A 26278-nucleotide genomic window follows, 5' to 3' on the forward strand; every position below is an offset into this window, starting at 1 on the left:
TTAAATACAGTAGGATAAAATATGAAGTATGAATGTGCACCACTAAGTAAAGTGGACAATGTGACATGGCTGACTTGCATAAGAGCAGTTCACGTTAGGTGGTAGCATGTGGTGAACGATTAACAGCACGGACTCTGCTGCTACATGGCCTGGGTTCATGGCCCTCGGTTCCACAAAGCTAAGGTCATTTCAGCTTTGCGACCCTAAGTTACTCAACTTCTCCATGCCTCAGTTCTCTTTCACCTGTAAGATATACAAAATAATAGTACTTACCTCAATGGGTTGTTGTGAGAATTAAATTATAAAGAGACATAAATCACTTCCCCAAAATGCCATGCACACAGGAAGCAGTAAGGGCTGACTACTACTTTGAGGGCATTGGAGACGGACTGCTAGTGTTCAAATGCAAGCTTTAGTAACAGATAGCTGTAGACCTGACAAAAGCTATTTAATTTCTTTAGGTCTTCACTCCGTGGCCCAGACCTCTTTGCTTTTCTTCTCAGACAGGCAGCTAGACTTCATTTCCCAAGCTCCCCGGCAGTCAGGCGTGGCCGCATGCCTGAGTTCCAGCTGCAGGCAGGAAGTTCACATTTCCATTTCCAGGCCTAGTAGCCCTTACAAAACCTCCAGAGCACCCTCTTCCCTCTTCTTTCTCCTTTGCTGATTCAATGCAGACAAGCGCATCAATCCTCCAGTGCAGGCTCTTCCCTGTTCCTTCTCCTGTGCTGACATGAGGCAGACAAGTACATGGGCCCCAGAAGCCACACGCTGAAGATGGCAGAGCTATAAATGGAAGGAATCTGGGTTCCTCAATCACTGCTTGTTGGAGGGCCACCTGCTAACCAGGAACTCCTAGTTTTAACTTTATGTCAGCCAACAATTAAACTTCTACTGAGTTAAGTTAATGAAATGTTAGTGTTTGTCTCCGTAAAAGCTACTATCATCTAATTAACATAATTTTCTTATTTGCAAAGCGGGAATAATATTATGAGAATTAAGCAGCACAGTACATGGCACATAGTAACTACTATAAAATATTCATTATCATTATAGACTATTTTCATTAGGTTCAAATTCAATTGCCCTCTCTTGTAAATTTGACCTTACCCTTAAGACTCAAAGTGCTAATACTTAGGAAATCTTATTTCTAGCCCCTGATGAGCTTTCTCTTCATATGCCACAAAATAATTTAGCACCATATAAAACGTTGTCTTGTTTGCATCATGTCTGTTGAAAAACTATACACATTTGAGGGCAGAAACATTGCTATTCCACCTTCTGTGTCCGGGAACACTGCTAAGATTGTAGCTGACTGACCATCAAGTCCATGTGTGGCAGCAGGCCACCAGTCACAGGGCCACGGGTATCCACCGGGATAGGCTCTAGCTGACTAGAGCTATAGGCTCAGTGGGCTAGGAATTTAATGCTTTTATTATTGAACGGATAAAAGAATGAATGAATTAATGAAGGTAATTTAATTATGCTCCGTGGTCGTCAATGAGCCTTCTGGTTTTCAAATCCTTCCTACTGTTCAAAAGAGCAGACGGAAGCATGGGAAGGGTCGCCGAAATGTATTACCAGTGCTGAACCACAGAAGCACGGCTGACAGTGCAAGGCAGTACCTTTGTGAATTACCCTTGAAATGGAATTTAACACACAAATATAGCAGAGATTAAAACGAAAGCCTTACCTCACCATGTTCAAGGAGCTGTTTTCTGGAATAAAAAACATTCTGTATTTATTGAATGTCCACTATGATTACATAAAAATAAACTGCATTTATTTGTTCTTAGATTTAAAAAATTTGATTCTCTCTAAACTATTCAGTAACACGAATAAAAAAAATAAAAATGTTAGACAATATCACTAAAAATTACAGCAACATGAAGGCAGGATTGACAGTCATCCTATTTAAGGTATATAAAAAAGCCATGCTTTGGTTAAGATAAAATAGGTTTTACTGATTGCAGGAGATTGTACCTCTGTGAGAATTTTTAAAAAAGAATTTATATTAAATATTCAACCATGACAAGCATATATATTGTTTTAGGTAAGTAGTGCTGGACTTTTGAGTTACTTTCATTTTTGACAACTATAGGTACCATGAACATCCTCGTACATAAAACCCTGAGCATCCCTGAATACTTCCTCAGAATAAATTTCTAGAATAAACATTATTGGGTAAATCATATAAATATTTTTATTTCTAGAAAAGCTTATGTCTAAAAGTTTACAAGATTTGTATGGTGTACCTACTGAGCTCTAGGCACTGTGCAGGGAACACAGCATAAACAGTATAAACATTGCCCTTCTTCTCTTAGGCTGCATGTTAGACTCATACAACAGGTACAGAACTATTTCACTGTTCCGCTGAGAAGACTGGAGACTTCAGTTTTACATGCAGAGAGGCCTTCTTCTAATATGGATTTTGGGGTTGGAGAGAAAAGTTACACAGTTCAAGTAAGAAAGTAAGAAGTAAGGGAAGTTCAAGGGCACACACAGATCCAGAGATTTTTTTTACTTTTTATTTTTTATTTTTAAAGGCTGGTCAGAGGAAGGCCTGTCAGGAAAGCATTACAATCACCAAATTACTCTGCTTCCATTGAGGCCCCTTCCTGACTTGCTCAGTGGAGGGAGGGGCCAGGGGGTCTCTTCCCACTGGTCCTGAAATCTGGGCACAACAGAATGCTGCAGTGAATTGCCTTGTGCAGAGGAGAGGCCTTGAGAATAGCCACTGATGTGAATAAATCTAGTAGCTAATTTAAAGTGTGAATATACAACCAAATCTGCAAACAGAAAAATTAATAGATAAAAATTAAAGAAAGTAAATTGATAAAAAGCAACAACAGATTTTCAAAAAAGAGAGGCTAAGCACAAGATGAAGAGACCCTACAATTCTCTGAGGTAAAGAAAGATGTGAATGTTCAGATTTAAATGTCCTACAAGTTAACAAACATATAAAGTACACACACAGCCACACGTACATATGCACATGCATATCTTAAAACCCTATAAATTTCCAGAGAGCAAAACTTTATATAAAATTTCTCATGTGTAGGGGCTCAGTTGGTTGAGCGTCCAACTCTTGATTTTGGCTCAGGTCATGATCTCACCGTTCATGGGTTTGAGCCCTGGCTCAGGCTGTGTGCTGACAGCATGGAGTATGCTTGGGATTCTCTCTCTTCCTTTCTGCCCCTCCCCAGCCTATGCACTCTCTCGCACTCTCTCTCTTAAAATAAACAAACTTAAAAAAATTCTCATCTGTAATGCTCAATGCTAGAAAACGATAAAGCAACATCTACAAAATGCTGAAAAAAATCCCAGGAATACCTATTAAACAAACCATCAACTTAATGTGAGGGCTAAGTAAAGGTATTTTTCAAACAAGAAAGCACTCAGAAACCCTTGGGAGGAAAACACTGCGGCACCACTCCCAGCAGGAGCTGCCGTTGCACCACTCCGGAGGCAGGGCTGCCGTCCCGCACAAGCCCTCACACAAGCCCTGTGCACATCAGGTAGAGAGATGTGGCCACTCTGCGTACACCAGCATTTCAGACCTCTGTGGCTGCTCTGCAAACACCAATGCCTCAGGTGTGAAACCAATGCTGCTGCAGGCTAGCCAGAACCCCAGACCCACTGTTGCTTTATGAGTGCCTGCACTCCAGACCCCAGCCTTGCGGTCATTTGATGCACATCCGTGTCCTGCAAATTGTCACCAACGTGAGCCAGCCAGTGCCCCGCACCCTGAAGCCATTGTTTCTCCATGAATGCCCAGGCTGCAGTCCCCGAATTGTGCCTGCTCCACGTACACTCACATCTTAGGAACCAGATTCACCACTACAGGGGGCTAGCCAGAACTGCTGGAGCCCAGAGCCACCATTGCTCTGCAAGCACACGAGTTCCAATCCCCAGCAACACAGCTGTCCCATGGTCACCCACGCATCAAACACCACTGCCACCATGACCACAAGGGCACCCACAAGACAAACCCAGTGCCAAAGGAGATACCGGTGGTCAAGATACCTTGACCACAATGTGCACCATGGGAGAAAAGATCAAGTGGTCCCCAGAAGTTTCACCACTGCAGATCCCAGCAGATCACCACCATTACAGACATCCACAGCCTTGGTCATTGAAGACGCCTGCAATCTTCACTGATGCTAACCTCAGCTGATAGAGCTGCACAAATACTACAGTGTTGAGCCTTCCCCAAGAATGGAAACAGCACACCTTACCTGGCTCCTTGCACCCACCTGCAGGTAAAGGTCTTTCCTTACCAAACCAGACCCTAAAATCTGAAAGAGGTGATTGCTCCATCAAATTGAAGAGATCAAGGCAAGGCTACAAGAAATGAAAAATCATGGAAGTATAACACAGTCAAAGGAACACAATAATTTTCCAGTAACTGACCCCACAGAAATGGAGATCTGTGGACTGCCAAAGAATTCAAAATAATTGTTTTAAGAAAGATCAGTGAAGTACAGAGAGTGCAGACAACTAAATAAAATTAGGAAAACAATACATGAATAAAACAAGAAGTTCAACAGCTAGAAATTATAAAAAGAACCAAACAAATTCTAGAGCCAAAAAATACAATAAATTAAATGAAAAATGCAATATACAGCATCAATACCATACCTGATCAAGCAGAAGCAAAAATATGGGAACTTGAAAAGTGATTAATTTGAAATTATCCAGTGAGAAGAGAAAAAAAAAAGAATGAAAATGAGTGAAGAACGTTTATGTGAATTATGGAACACCATCAGAAGAAACAATATTTATATTATGGCAGTCCAAGAAGGAGAAGAGAAAGGACAGGAATCTTATTTAAAGATCAGCTGAAAACTTGCCAAATCTGGAGAGAGATCTAGATATCCAAGCACACGAGGCTCCAGGTACCAATACAAATTAACCACCCCCCCAAATTCACTAGACCCATCATAATGAAAGTGTCAAAACTAAAGACAAAGAATAAACTGTCAAAGCAGTAATTATCTCATAAAAGGGAACCCCCCTAAGGCCATTAGCAGATTTCTCAGCAGAAACCTTGCAGGTCATAAGAAATTAAATTGATTTAAGATGTTATATTCAAAATGCTCACACTAAAAAATCTGCCAACAAAGCAGGACATCTGGGTGGCTCAGGTGGTTAAGCGCCTGACTCTTGATTTCGGCTCAGGTCACCATCTCATGGTGAGACTGAGCCCCATGCTGGGTTCTCTGCTGCTGGCGCAGAGTCTGCTTAGAATTCTCTTTCTCCCCCTTCCTCTCTCGCAAAAATAAGAAATCTAAAAAAAATCTGCCAACTAAGAACACTTTACCCAGCAATGCTATCCCTCAGATAAAATGAAATAACTTTCTCAGACAAACAAAAGCTGAGTGAGTTCATCACCACTAGACTTGCCTTAAAAAAATGCTAAAGAAGTTATTTATGCCACAATGAAAGAATGCTAATTAGTAACCTAAACATATATGAAAATATGAAACTCACTGTAAAGTTAACTACACAAATTAGGAATACTCTAACGTTGTAATAGTGGTATATAATCACTTAACTCTAGCATAAAAGTAAAAAGACAAAAGTATTTAAAAATAAATACAGCCATAATAATTTGTTAATGGATACCACGCAGAAAGATCTAAATTGTGACATCAAAAGGATAAAAAGGGGAAGTGAAAGAAAAAAGCTGAGATTTTGTATGTGATTGAAGTTAAGTTTTTATTGGCTTAAAAGAGACACTTACAAGATGTATTATGTAATAAGCCTCATGAGCACCATAAAGCAAACAACTACAGTAGATACACAAAAGATTAAGAGAAAGGAAACAAAGCATACCAGTATGGAAAAGGAAGACAGCATGAGAAGAAGAAAGGAACTATGAAACAGAAAGCATCTAGGTGGCAAAACAAGTCCTTATCTATCTATCAACAATTATTTTAAATGTAAATGAATTTAATTCTCCAACCCAAAGACAGAGAGTGGTTAAACAAATTATACATAATTTAATTTATTTAGGTGTTTTGATGTTGGATGCATACAGATTTATAGATGTAGACGTATATATGTAAAATGGTTGTAAGAGCATGTGATTCTTGATCTTGGGGTTGTGAGTTCAAGTCCCACATGAGGTGTACAGATAATTTAAATAAAAAATTTTTTAAAAAAAAGAAACTCATTTTAGCTTTATGGACACACATAAAGTGAAAGTGAAGGGATGAGAAAAGATATTCCACTCAGATGGAAACAAAAAGAAAGCAGGGGTAACTCTATATATCATATATGTGTGTGTGTGTGTATATATATATGTATATATATATATATATATATATATATGCATATTCATACATATCATACATACATATGCATACTATATAAGCATCATATATATATGTGTATATATATATATATGCATACATATATATGTGTGTGTATATATATATGCCTGTGTATATATATATATATATATATATATGTGATATACATATATACCTATACATATGTATATATACATCTATATCTATAAATCTATATGCATCCAACATCAAAACACCTAAATAAATTAAGCAAATATAAATAGATCAGAGAGGAGAATGAGAAAGCAATGCAAAACAGTAGAGGATTTCAATACCAATTTCAACAATGGATGGATCATCCAGACAGAAAATCAATGAGTAAATATTGGACTTGAACTACACTTTAGACCAAATGGACCTAACAAATATATACAGAGCATTTCATCAACAGCAGTAGAATACACATTCTCCTCAGATGCACACAGAACATTCTCTAGGATAGATCCTATGTTAGGTCACAGAACAGGTCAATAAATTTAAGAAGACTAAAATCATAACAAGTATCTTTTCTGACCACAATAGTAGGACATTAGAAAATCAATAATAGTAAGAAAGAAAGAAAATTCATAAATACATGGAAATTAAACAACCTAATCCTGAACAATCAATGGATCAAAGAAGAAATCAAAAGAAAATAAAAAATATCTTGAAACAAATGAAATAAAAACACAACATACCAAAACATGGAATGAAGCAAAAGCAGTTCTAAGAGGGGAGCTTATCCTGGTAAATGCCTATATTAAGAAAAAAATATTTCAAATAAACAATTATATACCTCAAGGAAGTAGAAGAACAAATGAAGCCCAACATTACCGACAGGAAAGAAATAACAAAGATCATAATAGAAATAAATGAAATAAGAGACAAGAAACAATAGAAAACATCAATAAAACTAAGAGCTAGTTTTTTTGAAAAGACAAACAAAATTAATAAGCCTTTAGTAAGACTAAGAAAAAAAACAGAAGATTTAAATAAATAAAATCACAAATGAAAGTGGGGACATTAAAATTGATACCACAAAAATACAAAGGATCATAAGAGACTACTATGAACAATTATACACCAACAAATTGGACATCTCAAAGAAACATATTCCTAGAAACATACAACCTACAAAGACTGAATTACAAAGCAATAGAAAATCTGAATAGACTTAAAACTAGTAAGAAGACTTAATAAGTAACCAAAAATCTCCCCACAAAAAGAAGTGGAGGGCCAGATGGCTACACTGGAGAATTCTACCAAACATTTAAATAAGGATTAATGCTAATCCTTCTCAAATTTTTCCAACAAATTTAAGAGGAAGGAACACTCCCAATCTCATTTTATAAGGCTGGCATTACCCTCATACTGAAGCAAGACAAGGATGATAAAAGAAAAGAATATTGTAGGCCAATATCCCTGATGAACATAGATGCAAAAAACTTCAACAAATACCAGAAACCTAATTCAACATCATATTAAAAGGACCACACACCATGAGTAGGTGGGATTTATCTTTGCAATGCTAGGATAGTACAATACATACAAATCAATAAATTTGATGTGCCACTTTAACAGAATGAAGAATAAAAACCATCTGAGTATCTCAACAGACACAGAAAAAGCATTTGACAAAATTCGAAACCCCTCCATGATAAAAATTCTCAACAAATTAGGTACAAAAGGAATGTACCTCAACACAATAAAGGCACACAGCTAACTTCATACTCAATGTTGAAAACCTCAAAAACTTTTCCACGAAGATCAGGAACAAGACACGGATGCCCACTCTATTTCCCTCCAGCACTGTATTGGAAGTCCTAACCAGGGCAATTAGGCAAGAAAAATAAAAAAAAGAAATAAGAAAGGGAGAAGTAAAACTATGTTTGCAGATGATGTGACCTTACGTACAGAAAACCCTAAAGACCCCACCAAAAAACTGTTAAAACTAATAAATGAATTCAGTAAATTTGTGGAATACAAAGTTAACATATAAAAATCAGTTGCATTTCCACACAATCACAGTGAACTATCTGAACGGGTAATTTAGAAAGCAATCTCATTTATAATAGCATCAAAAACAATAAAGCACATAGGAAGGAGTACACTTCACCAAGGAGAGACCTCTACACTGACGACTGTAAGATGCTGATGAAAGAAACTGAAGACTACACAAATAGAAAGATATCCTATGTTCTTGGTTTGGAAGAATTAATGTTAAAATATCCATACTACCCAAAGCAATCTACAGATTCAAAGCAATCCCAATCAAAATTCCAATGACATTTTTCACAGATACAGAAAGATTGATCCCAAATTTCATATGGAACAACAAAAGACCCTGAATTTCCAAGATAATCTTGGGAAAGCAGAATGAAGCTGCAGGTATTGTAGTTATTGACTTCAAACTATATCACAAAAGTACAGTAATCAAAACAGTATGGTACACGCATAAAAGTGGATACATGGACCAATGAAACAGAATATAGAGTCCCCAAATAAACTTATGTGTATATGGTCAATTTATCTTTGATAAGGGCACTAACACACAATGGGAAAAGAATAGTGTCTTCAATAAATGATGCTTAGAAAACTGGATATTCACATGTAAAAGAATGAAATTAAACTCTTATTTTATACCACTCACAAAAATTAAGTTGAAATGGATGAAAAGCTTAAATGTAATACTTCAAACCATAAAACTCCTATGAGAAAAAACAGGGAAAAACCTCCTTGACATCGATCTTCACAATGATTTTTTGAGTCTGACACCAAAAGCACCATCAACAAAAGGAAAAATAAACCAGTGGGACCACATCAACTAAAATGTTTCTGCACAGCAAAGGAAACAATCAACAAAATGAAAAGGCAACCTATGGAAGGGGTGAAAATATTTGCAAACTGTGTATCTGATAAGGAGTTAATAGCTGAAGTAAATAAGGAACTCATACAACCCAATGGCGATAAATAAATAAATAATCTGATTTAAACATGGGCAAAAGACCTGAAGAGACATTTTTTTCTGAAGGAGAACAGGAAAAATGCAAAGTGCTCAATTTCATTAATCATCCAGGAAATACAATTCCGAACCACAACGAGATATCACCTCACTACTATTGGAATGGCTATAATCAAAGACAAAAGATACGTGTTGATGAGGACACAGAGAAAAGGGAAACCCTGTGTACAGCTGGTGGGAATGTAAATTGGTACAGTCATTATGGAAAGCGGTATTGGAGGCTCCTCAAAAAACTAAAAAGAGAACTGACATACGATCCAGCCGTCCTACCCCTGGGAACATATCCAAAGGAATCAAAATCCATATTTTGAAGAGATATCTACACTTCCATGTTCATGGCAGCATTATTCATAATAGCCAAGATATAGAAGCAGCTGAAGTGTCTGTCACTGAACACATGGATAAAGAATATGTGGTATATATAAGCAAGGGAATATTATTCAGTCTTAAAAAAAAAAAGGGAATTCTGCCATTTATGACAACATGGATGAACCAGGAGGGCATTAAGCTAGGTGACATAGGTCAAAGAAAGACAAATCCTTTATGGTATCACATATATGTGGAGTCTAAAAAAGAAAAAAAAAAGTAAATTCAGAAACAGAGAAGAATGGTGGTTGCCAGAGGCTGTGGGGTGGGGGCTGATGCGGGTGATGTTCATCAAAAGATACAAACTTTTAGTTGTAAGATGAATAAGTTCTGAGAAACGAATGTACAGAATAGTGACTATAGTTAATAATACTGTATTGTATACTTAAAGTTTGCTGAGAGTAAGGATCTTAAGCATTCTCATATACAAAAAGGTAACTGAGAGGTGATATAGGTGTTATTAACTTGATTGTGGTGATCATTTTGCAATATATATGTACATCAAGTCATTGTGTTGTACACTTTAAATATATACTTATTACTTGGCAAAAAATAAACATTATGAAAGAAAATATGAGGAAGTAATTTAATGATTTTGATGTGGGTGTTTCTAAGGAACAAATTAACACAGAAAATGTATAGTTGTGACTGTACAGAAATTCTAAACTTCTATAAAGCAAAGACCATTAATAAACTATAAAGTGACATCCTAGAAGAAATGTTATACATGTAATAGGCAAAAGGTTACTGTCTATAATATAAATTAAAATACCCTACAAATCAATTTTCAAATGGTCAAGAGATACAAATACACCAGTCATTTGAAAGATGTAAAACTTCCCTGGTAAAGACGGATAAAAGAAAATGAGCCCCCCGCTTCCCCCCACCTTTTTTTTTGTTTTGTTTTTTAACCTGTCAGAAAAAGTTCAGTTTGATAACACTGGTGCTCATGGAGATACAGAGAAATGGACACTCCCATCATAAGTTCTCAGGATTTATCAAATTATAAACATTTATAAATTATGGTTCAAAAGTCCCATTTCAAATATTCTAATACTAAATATTCTAAATATTAAAATAAGTATGCAAAGAAATATGTACAGAAATGTTCATTACTCTTAGCACTTGTTGTTATGACAAAAAGATAAATATAATCTTAACGCCCATTGATGAGGGACTAGCTAAGTACTTGGTAATCACTCATATGAGGAACAATAAAATGTGGAGACCACTACAAAGTATGAGGAAGATCTAGGCAGATACCCAAGATAAGCTGTTAAATAAAAATAAAAAGTAACATAACAATAATATTGATTCTATTTTTTATAAAACTATTGTGTTTTTAGAAGTGTTTTCTAGAATGATACATATGAAGCCATTTGCGATCAGCACCAATGAATAGTAGCTCTAAGGGAGGGAAACATTTCCTCTTTTCTTGAAATATTATTTCATCTGAATGTATTACTGTACACATGTATTATTTTTGTAATTTAAAAAACTCTTCTGCCCATACACACACACAAGGCTGTCACTTTCAGGACTGTAATCAACTCCTTCCTTTGAGCTAAATATCTTCCAACCTTTGGTCCCCTCAAGTCTGTCCTCTTCCACACTGTACCCTCTCAAATAGTTGAAGACAGTCACAAAGTACTTCTCAATCCTCTATTATCCAATTAAATATCCCGGGTGCCATCATATATTCTTTATGTGAATAGTTCCCATGGCTCTAAAAACATTCTTTTTACTGCATCAAGGCATATTTCCCTGATCTCTATCTGACCAGAACAAAGTCTATTAAGATTTAAGACCCAGAACATGGGTCTATTAAGCGCCTCGATTTGAATTTCAACAAATAAGATTTAACCATTTCAAACATAGGGTTCTGTTTAGCTCTTCTAGCAACCATATGAAATGCTTTACTGAAAATACAAGCATGGGGTATGGAGCTCATGGAAACTCTCTGTACTAACTTCACAAATATTCCGTAAATCTAAAACTGTCCTAAAAATAAATTTCATTAAATACATCAAATTTAATGATACAGCTATAAGTATAAAATTTAATTTAAGATATTCCTCAGAAGGAAATTTTCTTCACAATCTACTTCTCATGTCTGGTAGCAATGTGTGATTTGAGTTATTTTACTCACATATGTTTAGCAATGTGTGATCTGAGTTATTTTACTCACATATGTTTATGCCATAATTCTAGTGACTTCACTAAAACCACCAAAAAAAAAAAAAAAAGTGATACAGTAAATGGAGAATAAACTATTTCATGATTATGCAGAAAAACAAATAATTATGTTTTCTCTGAAAGTCAAAAAAAACCTGCCCAAATAAAACTTTAGCTTACTTCTGTTTATGGACTTTAAATTCTAGCTATATATTAAAGTTTAACTTGATTTAAACTTTAAATTAATTCAAATATAAGTATCTCCAAAACAAGTCCAAACACATAAAAGAAATCTCTAAGAATAATATATTCAGTCTTTTAAGAGAACATCTAAGATTGGTTCATGTCTTTCTTAATCAAAATGCTGGTTTAATATACATTCATTTAATATTACAGTAGTTATTTAGTAACTGAAGACAGTATGATTTAAAAACAATTATAATTACCTTTGATAGGTGTTTGCAGATAAGACACATAAAATATCACGAGTAGCCTGTGAATAGAATAAATTAAACTTTTCTAAGGAATTATGTGACATTTAAAATGCTCCAATTCATTAATGTAAACACCCCCACAAGGAAAAAGTATCTTAATTGTTAAAGTGAGTCCTCAGAAACACTTTAATCCCATCTTTGCCCCAGGCAAATATTTTCTTGCCGTTCTAAGTTCCTCTGCTATTAAAAAAAAGAAAGGAGTGTTGGAGTAAATCTTTTTTAAAAAAATGTTTATTCATTTTTGAGAGAGAGAGGGAGAGTGCACAAGGGGATGGGTTGGGGAGTAGGGACAGGGAGGGCAGAGAGAGAGGGGGACAGAGGATCCAAAGTGGGCTCCTTACAGCAGAAGAGCCCAATGCAGGGTTCAAGCTCATGAACCATGAGACCATGACCTGAGCCAAAGTCTGCCGCTTAACCGACTGAGCTCCCCAGGCACCCCACTGTTGAGATAAATCTTTAAGGTCCATTTCAACATTAAAATTCTAAGCCCTTACATGTGGACAACTCTTTACTAGAGTTTAAGTTTGTATTTTACTGGGAGGGAGGTGGGCTGAAAGTGGGGAATTAGTTTCTATAAAGGAGGCTGCTTCTCCCATGTACTTTCAGAGACGATCTTAACCTTCCACGCAAAGTGGGAAACTCTCCCCCACCCCTACCACCCCCCTCTAGACTCCATACACTGCAGTCCATACTCCTGCTTCACTGAAACTCCAGATTATTATCAAATTAGTTATGGCATATCTGCTTCCCTGATCTCAGCCACGAGTGAGCACTGGGAAGGCCAGTGAGCACCTCTGACAATGTACCACAAGATGCTGAGGGAGGGAGGAGAGCAGGAGGAGTGAAGGGGAAGGTGGGGGCTAAATTGGGCCAAGGAGGCTTTAGCTACAATCCTATGCAACTTAAACAGTAAGATAAAAACCTTATGGGGAACTTAAAATTTTAAACTGTGAAGGATATGCACTTTACAACTTAGAAATAAACAATGAAAAAAATAGAGTGAAATTTGAACTCTAATTTAAAATTAAATCTAAGTTTAGAATCTTTAACTTCTCTCATTTGTTCAAGAGCATTTTTTATGGATGAATGTTTCAAGTGACATACATGAGATTCTAGTCACTTAGGCAAGCACGAAGCCTATTTGGTGGTATAGTTGATAGAATATATGCACTTAGGGGAGTTTAAGATTCTGTAGTGTCACAGAAAAATCATACTATATATGCCTTCTTTCTTTCTTCCCAGAAGCGACTTCACACAAGTGAAAATGTAAATTTAGATCAGAAATATCCTTGAGGTGAAAAAGAAACCACAATGGAACAAATAAAGATGAGGGGTTTACCTAGAGGCAGAAAGGAGTTAAGCTGCAGGGATGGGTGTATGGGTGTGTGTGTGTGTGTGTGTGTGTGTGTGTGTGTGTGTGAGAGAGAGAGAGAGAGAGAGAGAGAGAGAGAGAGAGAGAGAGAGAGAGAGAGAGAGAAAGAGAGAGAGAGAGAAAGAGAGAGAGAGAGAGAACATGTTAATGCACATGCATGATTTGAGCTATGGTGTGTCTGGGGGCGAGTACTATGTTTATGAGTCTTGGATCTTAATTTTAAAAAATAGTAATAGTAGATCTAGCTCTCATCTTCTCCGATGCCAGCTATCTCCTCACTGAAGAGTTAATTCCTGCATTACCCCTTTAAGTGTAGCCTTGGAAGAATACCACCGTTTGCCATGATGGAATGGAAACAGGCTAGTGGAGAGCTAGGTAGAGCCCAGGGGACACTGCTCTAGTGTACCCATTCCTTCTCATTACCTCTATCCTCTTTCCAAGTGGTCCCTAGGGAACTGGGTCAAGGGAGAAACAACAGAGATCAAGGTAGAGACAGAGACTTCTCATAAATTGTTCACATTTTACATGAAAACACAGGAATGAGAAAATGTAGGAACTGCAACCACACACGCAAGGTATGCACCGTGACTTTACACATAGAAAACTAGTTGGATCAGGGCCACCCCTGGTATGGTGGCAGAGAGATGCTCCTGCTATCTACTTAAAAGTCTATGATAAATACATACTTGAAAGGGCTGGCCTACGCTGGCCGACTCCATCTTGTTCTGTGTCCTTCACCTTGACCACACCTCCTCCCCTTGAGTAACCCCCCCCCTCCACCTGCCTAACAGGACTTGGACCCTTCCCCAGCCAATCAGCTGAGGCCATAGCCATTACCTCACTAACTGCCCCTAGGCCCCAATAAAACCTTTGTCCTTTTGAAACTCTCTCTCTCTCCGGTATCTCACCCCTGCTTCGGTGCAGGTAGGGGATTGAGCTCGAGCTAGCTCGAATAAAGGCTCTTTTGCTTTTACATCGGACTTGGCTCCCTGGTGGTCTTTTGGGATCACGAATTCTGGACATAACAATACTGATTTAAGACGACTTGTAAACAAGTATCATAAAGATGGTTCAAAATTGCAAAAAACTAAGACCCAGGTTCTTTAGGCTTTCAGATATACCACTTCAAGACCAAGAAAATCTGTCACAGGTATTTTAGAATATTATTTCTTCTATCACTAATAATGTTTTCTTTTGTTGGGAAAACAGTGAACACACAATGATTTTTTAAAGAATGTGTGTAGAATTTCTCCTGTGAAGGTCTTAAAGCGGATTAAGACTTCTTTGAATCTGCTTTATATTTAAAAGCTACCAAACTGTCATCTTCCTTTCACAGCACCTATAACAATTGTAATTCTTTAGTTATTGTGTGATTATTTGCTTAATGCCCCACCCTGCACCCACACCCACCAATAATGTAAGTTCCAAGATAGAAGCAGGCCTGTTTTATTTGTTCCAGTGGACTGACAATGTGAATATAGTTCATGGTACATAGTAGGTAACTGACAAATTTCTTTTGAAAGAATAAATAAGAATATCTTTTCTAATGAGGCTTTCTAAAACCCATATAATACTAGATAAAGATCTGAGTAAGAAATCTGTTTTATGGGGGAAGGGTTCATCCTAAAAATAAGATGGAATTCTGATAAGATGGAATTCTGAACTACAATTCTATTATAGCCCTTATCTTGAACCCAAAAGCAAATGATAACAAATTTTTAAATATACCTTTTTAAAGATAAAATAAGTAATCAACATAACAACTGGAAGCAATAATGTCTTTGTGTATCTCAATGGAGTCTGAAATAAAGCAAATTGTTCAAAAGTCATTTATTAAATTTTATATTAAGTGAGTAAAAACTTATATCACAACGAAATTTCATAAAGGTAAAAATGTTTTTGCCATTAATATTATGTATATTTATCAATCTTTATCTTCTAATACAAGAATTAAAATTATAAAAAGTTATACAAACGCACCAAAGGTTTTAACGGTAAAAACTATTAAAACAAAAATTAGCTATATATTATTTTTCCCCTTCTTTTGGTTTTATCTTCCCTTTATTTATATATTAATTTTTAAATTTTGTGTTTACTGATCCCCAGGCCCTATATTATCATTTCTTGGGTTGCAAAGTTCCATTATTTTCACTGGTGAAACTAGAGGAAGAAAGTCATCCTACTTACTTACTGTAAATATGAATAAGTACTGAAATGACAGCAGCTAAATAATTCTCATGACCCATTAATGTGGTCAGAGTGATTTACCATGTCACTAAATTAAATACTTTCTTGAAGGCAGAAGCCAAGCCATTTTCCTCTTTGCAGCCAACAGCCTCACAGATAATTAGTGCTAATAGTTTTTGAGTAAATATAGGACTGGTTGGATAGATAAGAGAATAATGTATGATTAATAGTATATCTTTCTCGGCACCATTTTGTTAAAGATTTTTATAATATTTGATGTATTAAATGAAACATAACTAAAGTTTTTAAAAACCAAAACAAGAACTTAGATTTATTTTTCGTGAGTAGTCCCATACTTCTAAGTGGCATACACTATTAAAAGTAATTGAACCAGGGGTGCCTGGGTGGCTCAGTCAGTTGAGCGTCCGACTTCGGCTCAGGTCACGATCTCGCGCTCCGTGAGTTCGAGCCCTGCGTCAGGCTCTGGGCTGATGGCTCAGAGCCTGGAGCCTGCTTCCGATTCTGTGTCTCCCTCTCTCTCTGCCCCTCACCCGTTCATGCTCTGTCTCTCTCTGTCTCAAAAATAATTAAATGTTAAAAAAAAAAAATTTTTTTTTAATAAAAAAAAAGTAATTGAACTGTACTAATAGTAATTCACTGTGGATCAAATAGTATGGTAGGCACTCTTCCTGGATTATCTCATTCAACCATCATCAAGAACTCTTTAAGATAGGGGTCACTGTTTACTCATTTTACACATAAAAAAAAAACAGGTAAGGAATGCTTAGGATTAGTAAAAATTATAGTAAAAAATGATAAAGTTGGTTGTCTCTGAATAAAAAATTTGAGTTTCAGACTAAAAGGAAAACTTAAGAGCAAAAGACCATCATACCTGTAGAGAAGGAAAAAAACCAAAAAAAAAAAAACCGTTCATACCGCTTTTTCCATGAAGTCAAATTCAGGAGCACAGGTGTAAATTAAGGTATCAAAATCTGTATACCTTAAGATTCTGGCTGCTATAAGGTCACTCAGGCGAATCTGGGAAGAAAATAAAGTAAAAGAAATTAAAATTACACTAATAATTATGGTCAATAATAACTGATTTGTTGTAATATTAACAAAGTCTACAGAGCAGATAAATCCAAGGTACATGGACGGCCCTCAAAGAAAACAAACAAAAAATTCAGTGAACAATACATTATTATATACTGAATTATGAAGAAAACTGAAAACAAAGAGAAATATCAAAAGAATGAAAAGCAGAAAGAGGTCAGAAAAAATAAGCAGACATGATAATATAAAGAGTGAGTTAAGATCAACAATCGCTGGGCAGAAACCACCATGTAGTTAATCATGAGATTTTATAATCATTTCTCAAGAAGAAAACAATCTCACTTAACCCTTTTTACCACACAGTGAAAAACATGAATAAATTTCCTATGTGTTGTCATTTTCACAAAGTTTCATACACTGATTACAATTTTTGGTGTTTCTTGAATTTTTCAGGCATACAGTCAAAGCCATTAAATATAACAGCTATTGATCATAAGAATTATAACAACTACACACACGACTTTGATTTAGTTACTTGATCTCCAAGGCCTTTGAAATAAACATCACCAACCAAACTCAATGTAGAACTCTTATTTTCAGTTATTTATTACCCACTGTCAGTGAGACAATTGTTTTTCCACTGCATTCTCAGAAGGCCAGAAAAGAGAAAATATTTGGTATGTAAACCTTAATTCAAATTATTTTACAGAAATGAAATTATTTTATATCAAGTGTAATAATTATCTGTGGTTTTCATTTATTTATGATTCCCCTTATCTACCAGTAGCAAGGATAATTTAGAATTGACTTCATTTTTCTAATTTTGACTGGGCCTGATGACTAATAATAATTTAACTAAACCACTTTCATTGCAAGTCTTTCTCACAAGTGTCACACACACGAAGCAACTTAAGAGTACGGGGGGGTGGGGGGTGGGTGGGGGGGGTGGGGATAGGTGTGTGTGTAAGATTTGTAATGAGTTGGGTGACAACGTGGAGCAAGGCAGAAAAGAAACCCATAGACCAACTTAACAAATGGATGACTTAGGAGGCCTCAATAAAGTTCACCATAAAATGTTTAGCCCTACAGAATAAAAAGGAAAAGAAAAAAGGAGTATATCAGACATACCAGAGAACAGCAGCAACAAATAAACCTAATAAATCACCATACAGAGCTACCAATAAATGGCAGATAAATCCATATACTTTGAAATTTTATTTAACTTGAACATGTATGCTAGCTCAATTCTACTGGAGAGTGATAGCACTTGACCTTTTAGAGACTAAGGACCATAATCTGTTGTTAAAGATGAAGAAATTTCAGCATTAGACAGGGTTCTAATTGGATAGTATGAGATGAAGTACATTTCAGAGTAGGTTACTGTGTGATTTGCTCATGTATGCTCATATCCAAACAGAAAGTAAGAATCAAAAGTAAGTTTCTGCATTGTTTTCTGTCCCTTAAACTGATTAGCTAAGTAGGGACTTAAGCTTTGACAAGGGCTATTATGTAAGACACTGGCTTTAAAACAAACACACACCACACATGAGGGATAGGTCCATATATTTTCTAGAAGATGAAAAGATAGAGGATTTTTAACATTTACCACTTTCCTTTATGTAACAAGAAAAGCTTTAACAATATCAAGTCATATCTTAATTTTACTCTATTAACTATACATAAATAAAACTACATTAAGATTTTGACTATTATATTTCAAAGCTGAGTACAGACTGCTCATATATTAACATTTTCAATAAATGAGTAACTTATTTAAATACATGAGGTTATTTGCTTAAGAGTTTATTTTATTTTTTAAGTAATCTCCATACGCAACATGGGGCTTGAACCCACAACCCCAACATCAAGAGTCACACGCTCTACTGACTGGCTAGCCAGGTGCCCCAATTCGTATTTTAACTGAAATAAAAAAACACATAACTACTTAAGATATTATTCTTTTTTTTTTTTCTGGATGGCTAGGTTAGCATTCATTGATACAGTTTTTTCTTAGTGGGTTGAAAAGATCACTTAACTGTAGGGTTTTATTACTGAGTCTGCCAATAACTAACTCCAGGACCTTGAAAAGGCACTTACTCTCTATAAACTAAAGAGGTAAAAATGGATGGTTTTAAAGTTTTCATCCAGCTACATATTTATAGGAATTTTTATGCTTTAACTAGAAAGTACTTACATGATCTGAAACGCCTAACATTTTAGATGTCAGAAATTTCAAAATAATTGTTCCACACAACCAGGCAAAGCCTTGAATCAGCTAGAAAGTAAGTGAAAGAAAGAAAGAGACAGAAGTCAGACACTAAAAATCGTAAGTTACCCAGCTACAAAATTCAATCATATCAACAAGTGGTATGGGAAATTTTAATCATGGTATGGAAAACTATATTAGTGATGTGGTCTAAAAAAAGGTTGCTCCTTTAGAAAATTTTGTTTAAAGGCAAAGAATTGAAACAGATGACATTGGTATAAACTACATAACAACACTAGAGTTCTACAAATTCTAAAAGAATTTTTTTCAAGTTATTTATTTTCAATTTCTGTGAAGAAAGGAGTTATATGTTTGGTTCCAAATATTATTTCCTAGCAGAAAAGTCCTTTTTTTCAAAAATAGGATTAAATTATAAAATATTCTTCTACCACTCTTTTGGAAATAGAATTATATGAGTCCTTCCTCAAGAAAGGAAAATTTCAAAACTTAAGGTTTCATTTTAAAGAGAGAAATAGAAACTAAAACTCACGTGGGGGTTTCTGTTGTTTTGTTTATTTTTTGGCTAACCTTGATTAGAAAAAGCACAGATGTGGACTTCTAGGTAGCCTGAGGAAAATTATAGCAGACTAAATCCAAATCTCTCCACACTCATCCAACAAGTAGGACAATGCAATCACAAATACAAAAAACAGGTAACAGTACAAACTTCAAATTACCTGTAAATAGAAAGAAACAACATATACAGCAAACTTAAGCCTCAAGTTCCTGATCTAAGCCTTTGCAGAGAATGAGGGGAGTCTCAAAATCATGCAGAAGAGGAGAGAGGGAGGTGAGGAGTCCTAAAATGAACTGAAATAACCAGAGGGAGAGAAAGTCCACCTTACATGTGAGAAGAGCCAGGAGACTGGAGAATGAGCTACAGAGAGGGGACTTAAAGGGCTCAGTATAAGAAGAACTGACCTCAGAAAGGCATTACTTCTGGAAAGAGAGGAAGGGAAAAGAAAGAGAGAAACCCTCTGAAGAATGTGTGGATAAGGAAATAAGGAAGAAAGGAAAATCAAGTATCCAGAAAAATAAATGAGGACCAAACAAAAGACAATCACTACTGTCACTGAAAGATGAAGGAAGTTAATAATTGATAAAACCAAATTTTGTTACATTGACAAAAGGCTGCACCTGGATTAGAAAATATCTGCTCTGAACACAAACTAATGAGATGAAAGATGTCTATATGATCTATAATAGAGCTTCTATAAGAAGGTAACAAAACTGAGAGTCAAACATTTCAGCTGCTGATATCCATTCAAATGAATGATAAAAATCTTACAAAGCAGAAAAAACTACAATGCAGAATTAAAAGCTGAATTAACTAAGCTCAAATAAGCATTCAGAGACATAATTTTTTTTTTTGAAACTAAGAACATAAATATAGAAAAAGAAATGGAAGAAAAGAGGGAAACCATTGAAAAATGAAGACAATCTCAAGGTAACTAAAGGAGCAGAGATTTAAATAAAAATTCAAAAAAAGCACTGAAGACAGTAAAAAAAAAAAAAAACACCCACAAAAGAATAAAAACGAGATTAAACAAGGAAATAAAAGAATCATAGAAAGTAGTAGAAACAGAAGACAGGCAACATGTTTATAATTGGAGTCCCTGAAAAAGAAAAACTGAGCAATGAATTCACACTAGTATTCAAACTACAATCCAAGAAAACTTCCTAGAAATAAAAGACCTGGACTTACATGTGGAAAGGACCCACCAGGAATTGGGAAAATTGACCAGTATGGTAAACTACCTCGAGACATAGCCTAGTAAAACTTAAAAATGAAGAAAAGTCCGTAACACTTCTCAGCACATAACTTAGAAGGGCAAGAAAATTTGGCTTGCATCATGCATATTAAAAGAAACATAAAAGCAATAAAACAGTGTAGAAGCATTTTCAAGACACTCAAGAAAGTGGGAACCAAGAACTTTATATCTAGTCCATCTGTCATTCAGGTATAAAGATTACAGAAAAACAGTTTCAAGTATGCAATAATTGAGGGAACAACTTTCCTGAATATAGAAAGTTAAAAATGAAAGAGAAATGTGTAATGAAATATGTAGAGAAATTGTAAATACAAAAAATAATGTAACATTTACAACATAAATAAAAATCTTCAAATTCTCACAAAGCGATATTTGACCTGTGCTATACAAAGATGTACTGAAACAGATTCAAAAACGTGACAATGAAACAGCGGCAAAAATGTACCAAAGCTAATAAGAAACTAAAGCTTATAATCCTATCATCACTAAGTTTCACACCAAAAAGCATTAGATATAGAAATTATTTTGACACTAAAAGACACAATTCATGACGAAAATATAATTAAGTATGAATATCTATGTATTGCAACCATCTTTATAAAACAGAAGTTACTGGATCTTCAAGGAGAAACAGAAACACGCTAATATTAAAAGACTTAAATACACTTTTTCAATACAAGAGAGGTCAGTGGGCAAATAATAAAGATATAAAAGACCAAAACATTTAAAAATAAATTTCGTGGATAAATTTATTAAAATATGTCTTGCTAATAAAGGATACACCTTCATCAAGCACACATAAAATATTCACAAAAAAATGATCATCCATTAGGTCAGAGAGAAAGCATCCAGTGGGTCCACAAACTAAAAATGTAATCTTCTATCATCGTGATGTAATAAAACTAGAAATTAATAACAAAGAAGAAAAAAAGGTCCTTCCCTCCTGGAAATTAACAAACTTACTATTAAAACAGGTCTTAAGTGAAAGAGAAACAAAAAATTTTTTTTTCAAATATGATAATGAAAACTACGTATTAGGAATGAAGAAAGTCATGTAAAACAATGATCAGAAGAAAATCCATGGCCTCAAAAACTCATATCAATAAAAATGAGAGAAAAAATAAATTAATTAAAATTTGATTCAAACATCTAGCTAAATAATAAGCCAAGAGGAAACACATGAAAAGAAAAACACAAGAATAGTATATTACATTTACTCCTTTATGTATCCATTTTCTTTTTCTCTCTCTCTTTTTTTTTTTTTTTAATTTCTTCCTGATGTTCTAAGATTCTTTCTGGTCATTTAGTTTCTGCCTCAAGAACTTCCATTTACTATTCTTTAAGGGTTGCTCTGCTAGCAACAAATTCTCTTAGTTTTCCTTCATCTGAGAATGTCTTTTATTTCCCCTACACTCCTAAAAGACACTATCCCTGGACATTTAATTTGCAGTTGACAATTCTTTCAGCATTTGACAAATGTTACGCCATCTCCTTCTGGCCCCATAGTTTCAGGCTAATGTAATCTAAATCAGTTTTGCCCTATAGGCAACATGTCATTTCCCTCTGCCTGCTTTTCAGATTTTTTGTCTTTAGTTTTCAGAAATTTAATTATGATGTGTCTTGGCATGGATATTGTTGGGCTTATCCTACTCGGGATTCACTCCATTTCTTGACTCTGTAGATTTATGTCTTTTACCAAATTTGGAAAGTCTTCAGCCATTACATATTCAAAATTTTTCAGCCCCACTCTCTTTTACCTCTCCTTGTGGAATTTCAATGGTACAAATATTAGATGTATGTATGCATATGTATCTATATCAGTCTAGAAGTATGGGTCTAGAAGCAAGGAAACAGTGTAGCAATGAGAACACTCAGCATTCAGACCTTGGCTTCTAAATACCATATGGAGTAAGATATGCAATATAATCTTTATTCCACAGGTATGAAAGAATTACTTGGAATAGTAAAATGCCAAGTTTTTTTGGGAGGAAGGGGGTTGCAAGAAAAAGTGTTAGTTCACAAAATATCTTTGCTTTTCCTTTTTGCCTTTTATGGGGAAAAAGCCATAAAAGGCCAGAATATCCTTTGTATTGTTTAGATAACTAAAATTTATTTCTCCCCTTTGCAAAAGACTGACATCAATTCTGTCAGCTTTAAAAAAATAAATGTTTTGAACATTAATTATATCTCAACTTTTTTCTCCTTAGATGTTTGTTTCTTTGAATTCTTGACTTGAAAGCTTAATTTTTACTCTTTCCAGTCTAAAACTGAAAAGAAGAGAATAAATCTCAGTACAGCTTTGGCAGAATTTCCTAAATGTCCATGGATGCTATTCTGTTTGTTGCCATTTTTCAACAGTTTGGAATAGAAATTTTGACTTTGAGTTCAGTTATTAAATGAAGATCTTTGAATTTTCCATCAATTTCCTGGCTTCATCTTGGAAAAAACTGCTAATTTTTGTGAACTAAAAAAATCATATATTAGAAGAGTCATATCATCCACTAATTCAAGTGCACAAGTATTTCTATATTTTCACCATTAGAGAAAGCCTCCAGTAGCGAGTAACTGGCAACTCAATACACTTTGTCCTTTTGCATTCTGAGTAGAAATCTACCTTATCTTACCATAACTTCTCCAGCTTTCCCCTATTAATATATCATATGTAATCACATAGTTCTTCAATATGGCAGGTTTTACTTTTTCATAGATGTACATCTACATTCAAAGATCAAGAGATAAAAAAGGAGTGTCACCTGTCCAATATTACGAGAATTAGTAATTGTAGTGTCTACCTAACAGCATACTGAGTTTACTTGGAAACAAAACACACAAACATAGAATTAACGTGGGCCATCCATTTGCATGTGTGGGAAGAAGTCAAAAGAAGATTAGGTGGTGTCTGAGTTGATATAAGAAGGGGCTGGGAGACTGTAGGGAAAATGTGACAGGGACAAAAATAATAGTCTAACATGGGAAGCAGAAGAACAGATAGATGACAGACAGATGTAGAGAAAAGAAAAAGAGAAAGTGGGGGCAGGACTACAGGCTGAGTTATTTTGAAGAGAAGGTTAGTAAATCTAAAGGGAGAAACTCAAGGCAAAAAAAATTCTTTTGGAAAGCAAGGCAGTAAGGGTATATATAGCAGGGTGAAAAGTAAAGGAAGAGAGGCGTGAGAGTGGTACTGAAATACATGAACTCGTTTCTGATAATGACTTGTAGATGTCACTAAGGACTATTTCTTGCCCCATATTAGTAGGTATTTGTAAGATTTATTGACTATAAGTCATTCGAGTCTTAAAGTATACTGTCTGTATTCAGTTACAGAAATAAAAAGTTTGAAGAAATGGTTAAAAATGTTGAATCTTACCCAAAAGTTGAGTTCAGACACTCCCAATCTTTGAATTTGATTTCTCTTTAGAATTATCACCTGAAATGCACATGATATAAAATTAAACAATTAAATAAAATTGACATTTTATATGACTGATACATTTTAAAAATTACCCAGCCACCCCCTTCCATCTTGGCTATCACCAGTCATTTTCCTTCTTAATTGTTGATTTTTCAAAATTTGGACATGGCAAATTTCCTTTTAGTGACAGCTCAATGCTTTATGTACCAGCAAGTTGCTTCTAGAATCAAGTTAATTCCTCACTGAATTAGCTGTGATGCCTTGTGCAGGTTACTCCTCTGAGGCTGTGGGTTGTTTGTGGGAGGTGTGTCCATGCAAGGATATATGTTAAGTCGCCCAGCAAAATTAGTGGTCTAAAATAACACTAAAAGCCTTCCTCCCCAAATTCCTAAATAAAATATTTTTAAATTTTTAAAAAATGGCTAACTGGGCGCGCCTGGGTGGCTCAGTCATTTAAGCATCTGACTTTGGCTCAGGTCATGATCTCACGGTTTGTGAGTGTGAGCCTCGCATTAGGCTGTCTGCTGTCAGCACAGAGCCTGATTAGGATCCTCTGTCCTCTCTCTCTCTCTCCTTCTCCCCCATTTGCATGCTCTCTCTCACTCTTTCTCTCTCAAATAAACAAACAGTTAAGAGGTACCTGGGGGTGGGAAGCACACAGCTGTGGAAAAACAGATGCTGTTAGAACTGGAAATTTATTTAGATGAAGGGGACTGGGGAGAAGTGCTCTAGAGTGACTGTGGCTGCTGGACACCAGGCATTGTGCCGTGTGGGTTGAATATTGTAGTGGGATGAAATAAAAATAAAAACAAAATATTAAAAACATACCTAACTGAACTTATAAGAAAGAAAATGAATTTTCCAGATGCCAGAGAATGCAGATGACTTTAAAAAACAAACATGTAGGAGAAAACTTAGGGTAGTCTTCAAGAAGGACTGCAGAATAAAGTTGCAACTATGAGCTTACATCAAAAGCAGAAAAGGGCCTGGGGCTATGGAAGGTAAGAAATTGGACTTGAGACATGAATAAAGCTGGGTCCTCAAAAATCATACCCTTGAGTGCTATCAACTAAATGTTTATGTCCCCCACCAAATGTATGTGCTGAAACCCTAATCCTCACTCTGACGTAACAGATGAAACCTTTGGGAGGTAATTAGACCATGATGGCAGAGCCCTCATGAATGGGACTAGTGCTATTATTTTTTTTTTTTTTTAATTTTTTAACATTTATTTATTTATTTATTTTTAATTTTTTTTAACGTTTATTTATTTTTGAGAGAGAGAGAGAGCATGAACGGGGGAGGGTCAGAGAGAGAGGGAGACACAGAATCTGAAACAGGCTCCAGGCTCTGAGCGGTCAGCACAGAGCCTGACGCGGGGCTCGAACTCATGGACCGCGAGATCATGACCTGAGCCGAAGTCGGACGCTTAACCGACTGAGCCACCCAGGCGCCCCTACACTTATTTATTTTTGATAAACAGAGTGAGACAAAGTGTGAGCAGGGGAGGGGCAGAGAGAGAGGGAGACACAGAATCCGAAGCAGGCTCCAGGCTCCGAGCAAACGGTCAGCAAAGAGCCCGATGTGGGGCTTGAACCCACAAACTGTGAGATCATGACCTGAGCCAAAGTCAGACGCTCAACCAACTGAGCCACCCAGGTGCCCCGGGACTAGTGCTTTTATAAGAAGAGACATGGGAGAGATGTCTGTCTCTTGACCATGTGAGAATATAGTGAAGGCATCTGTCTGTAAATCAAGAAGAGAGCCCTCACCAAGAAACAAATTGGCTGGTATCTTGATCTTGGACTTCCTAGCCTCTAGAACTGT

The 26278-nt window shown here is 35.7% G+C and overlaps 1 protein-coding gene across 1 annotated transcript in view; it reads right to left on the bottom strand.

Moving 5' to 3' along the window:
* Positions 1–26278, bottom strand: part of DPY19L2 (dpy-19 like 2) — a 96704-nt gene that overhangs the window by 19311 nt on the left and 51115 nt on the right. Inside the window, exons 12-17 of the mRNA XM_019418155.2 lie at positions 24407–24466; positions 19196–19276; positions 16885–16986; positions 15490–15561; positions 12342–12388; positions 1691–1715 (exon numbers count right to left, since the gene is read on the bottom strand). Of these exons, the coding sequence (XP_019273700.1) occupies positions 1691–1715; positions 12342–12388; positions 15490–15561; positions 16885–16986; positions 19196–19276; positions 24407–24466 (387 nt within the window). The remainder of the gene's footprint in view (positions 1–1690; positions 1716–12341; positions 12389–15489; positions 15562–16884; positions 16987–19195; positions 19277–24406; positions 24467–26278) is intronic.

This window comes from Panthera pardus, unplaced genomic scaffold, assembly GCF_024362965.1.
Source record: "Panthera pardus isolate Hobbes unplaced genomic scaffold, ASM2436296v1 HiC_scaffold_8, whole genome shotgun sequence".
Taxonomy (NCBI): Eukaryota; Metazoa; Chordata; class Mammalia; order Carnivora; family Felidae; genus Panthera; species Panthera pardus.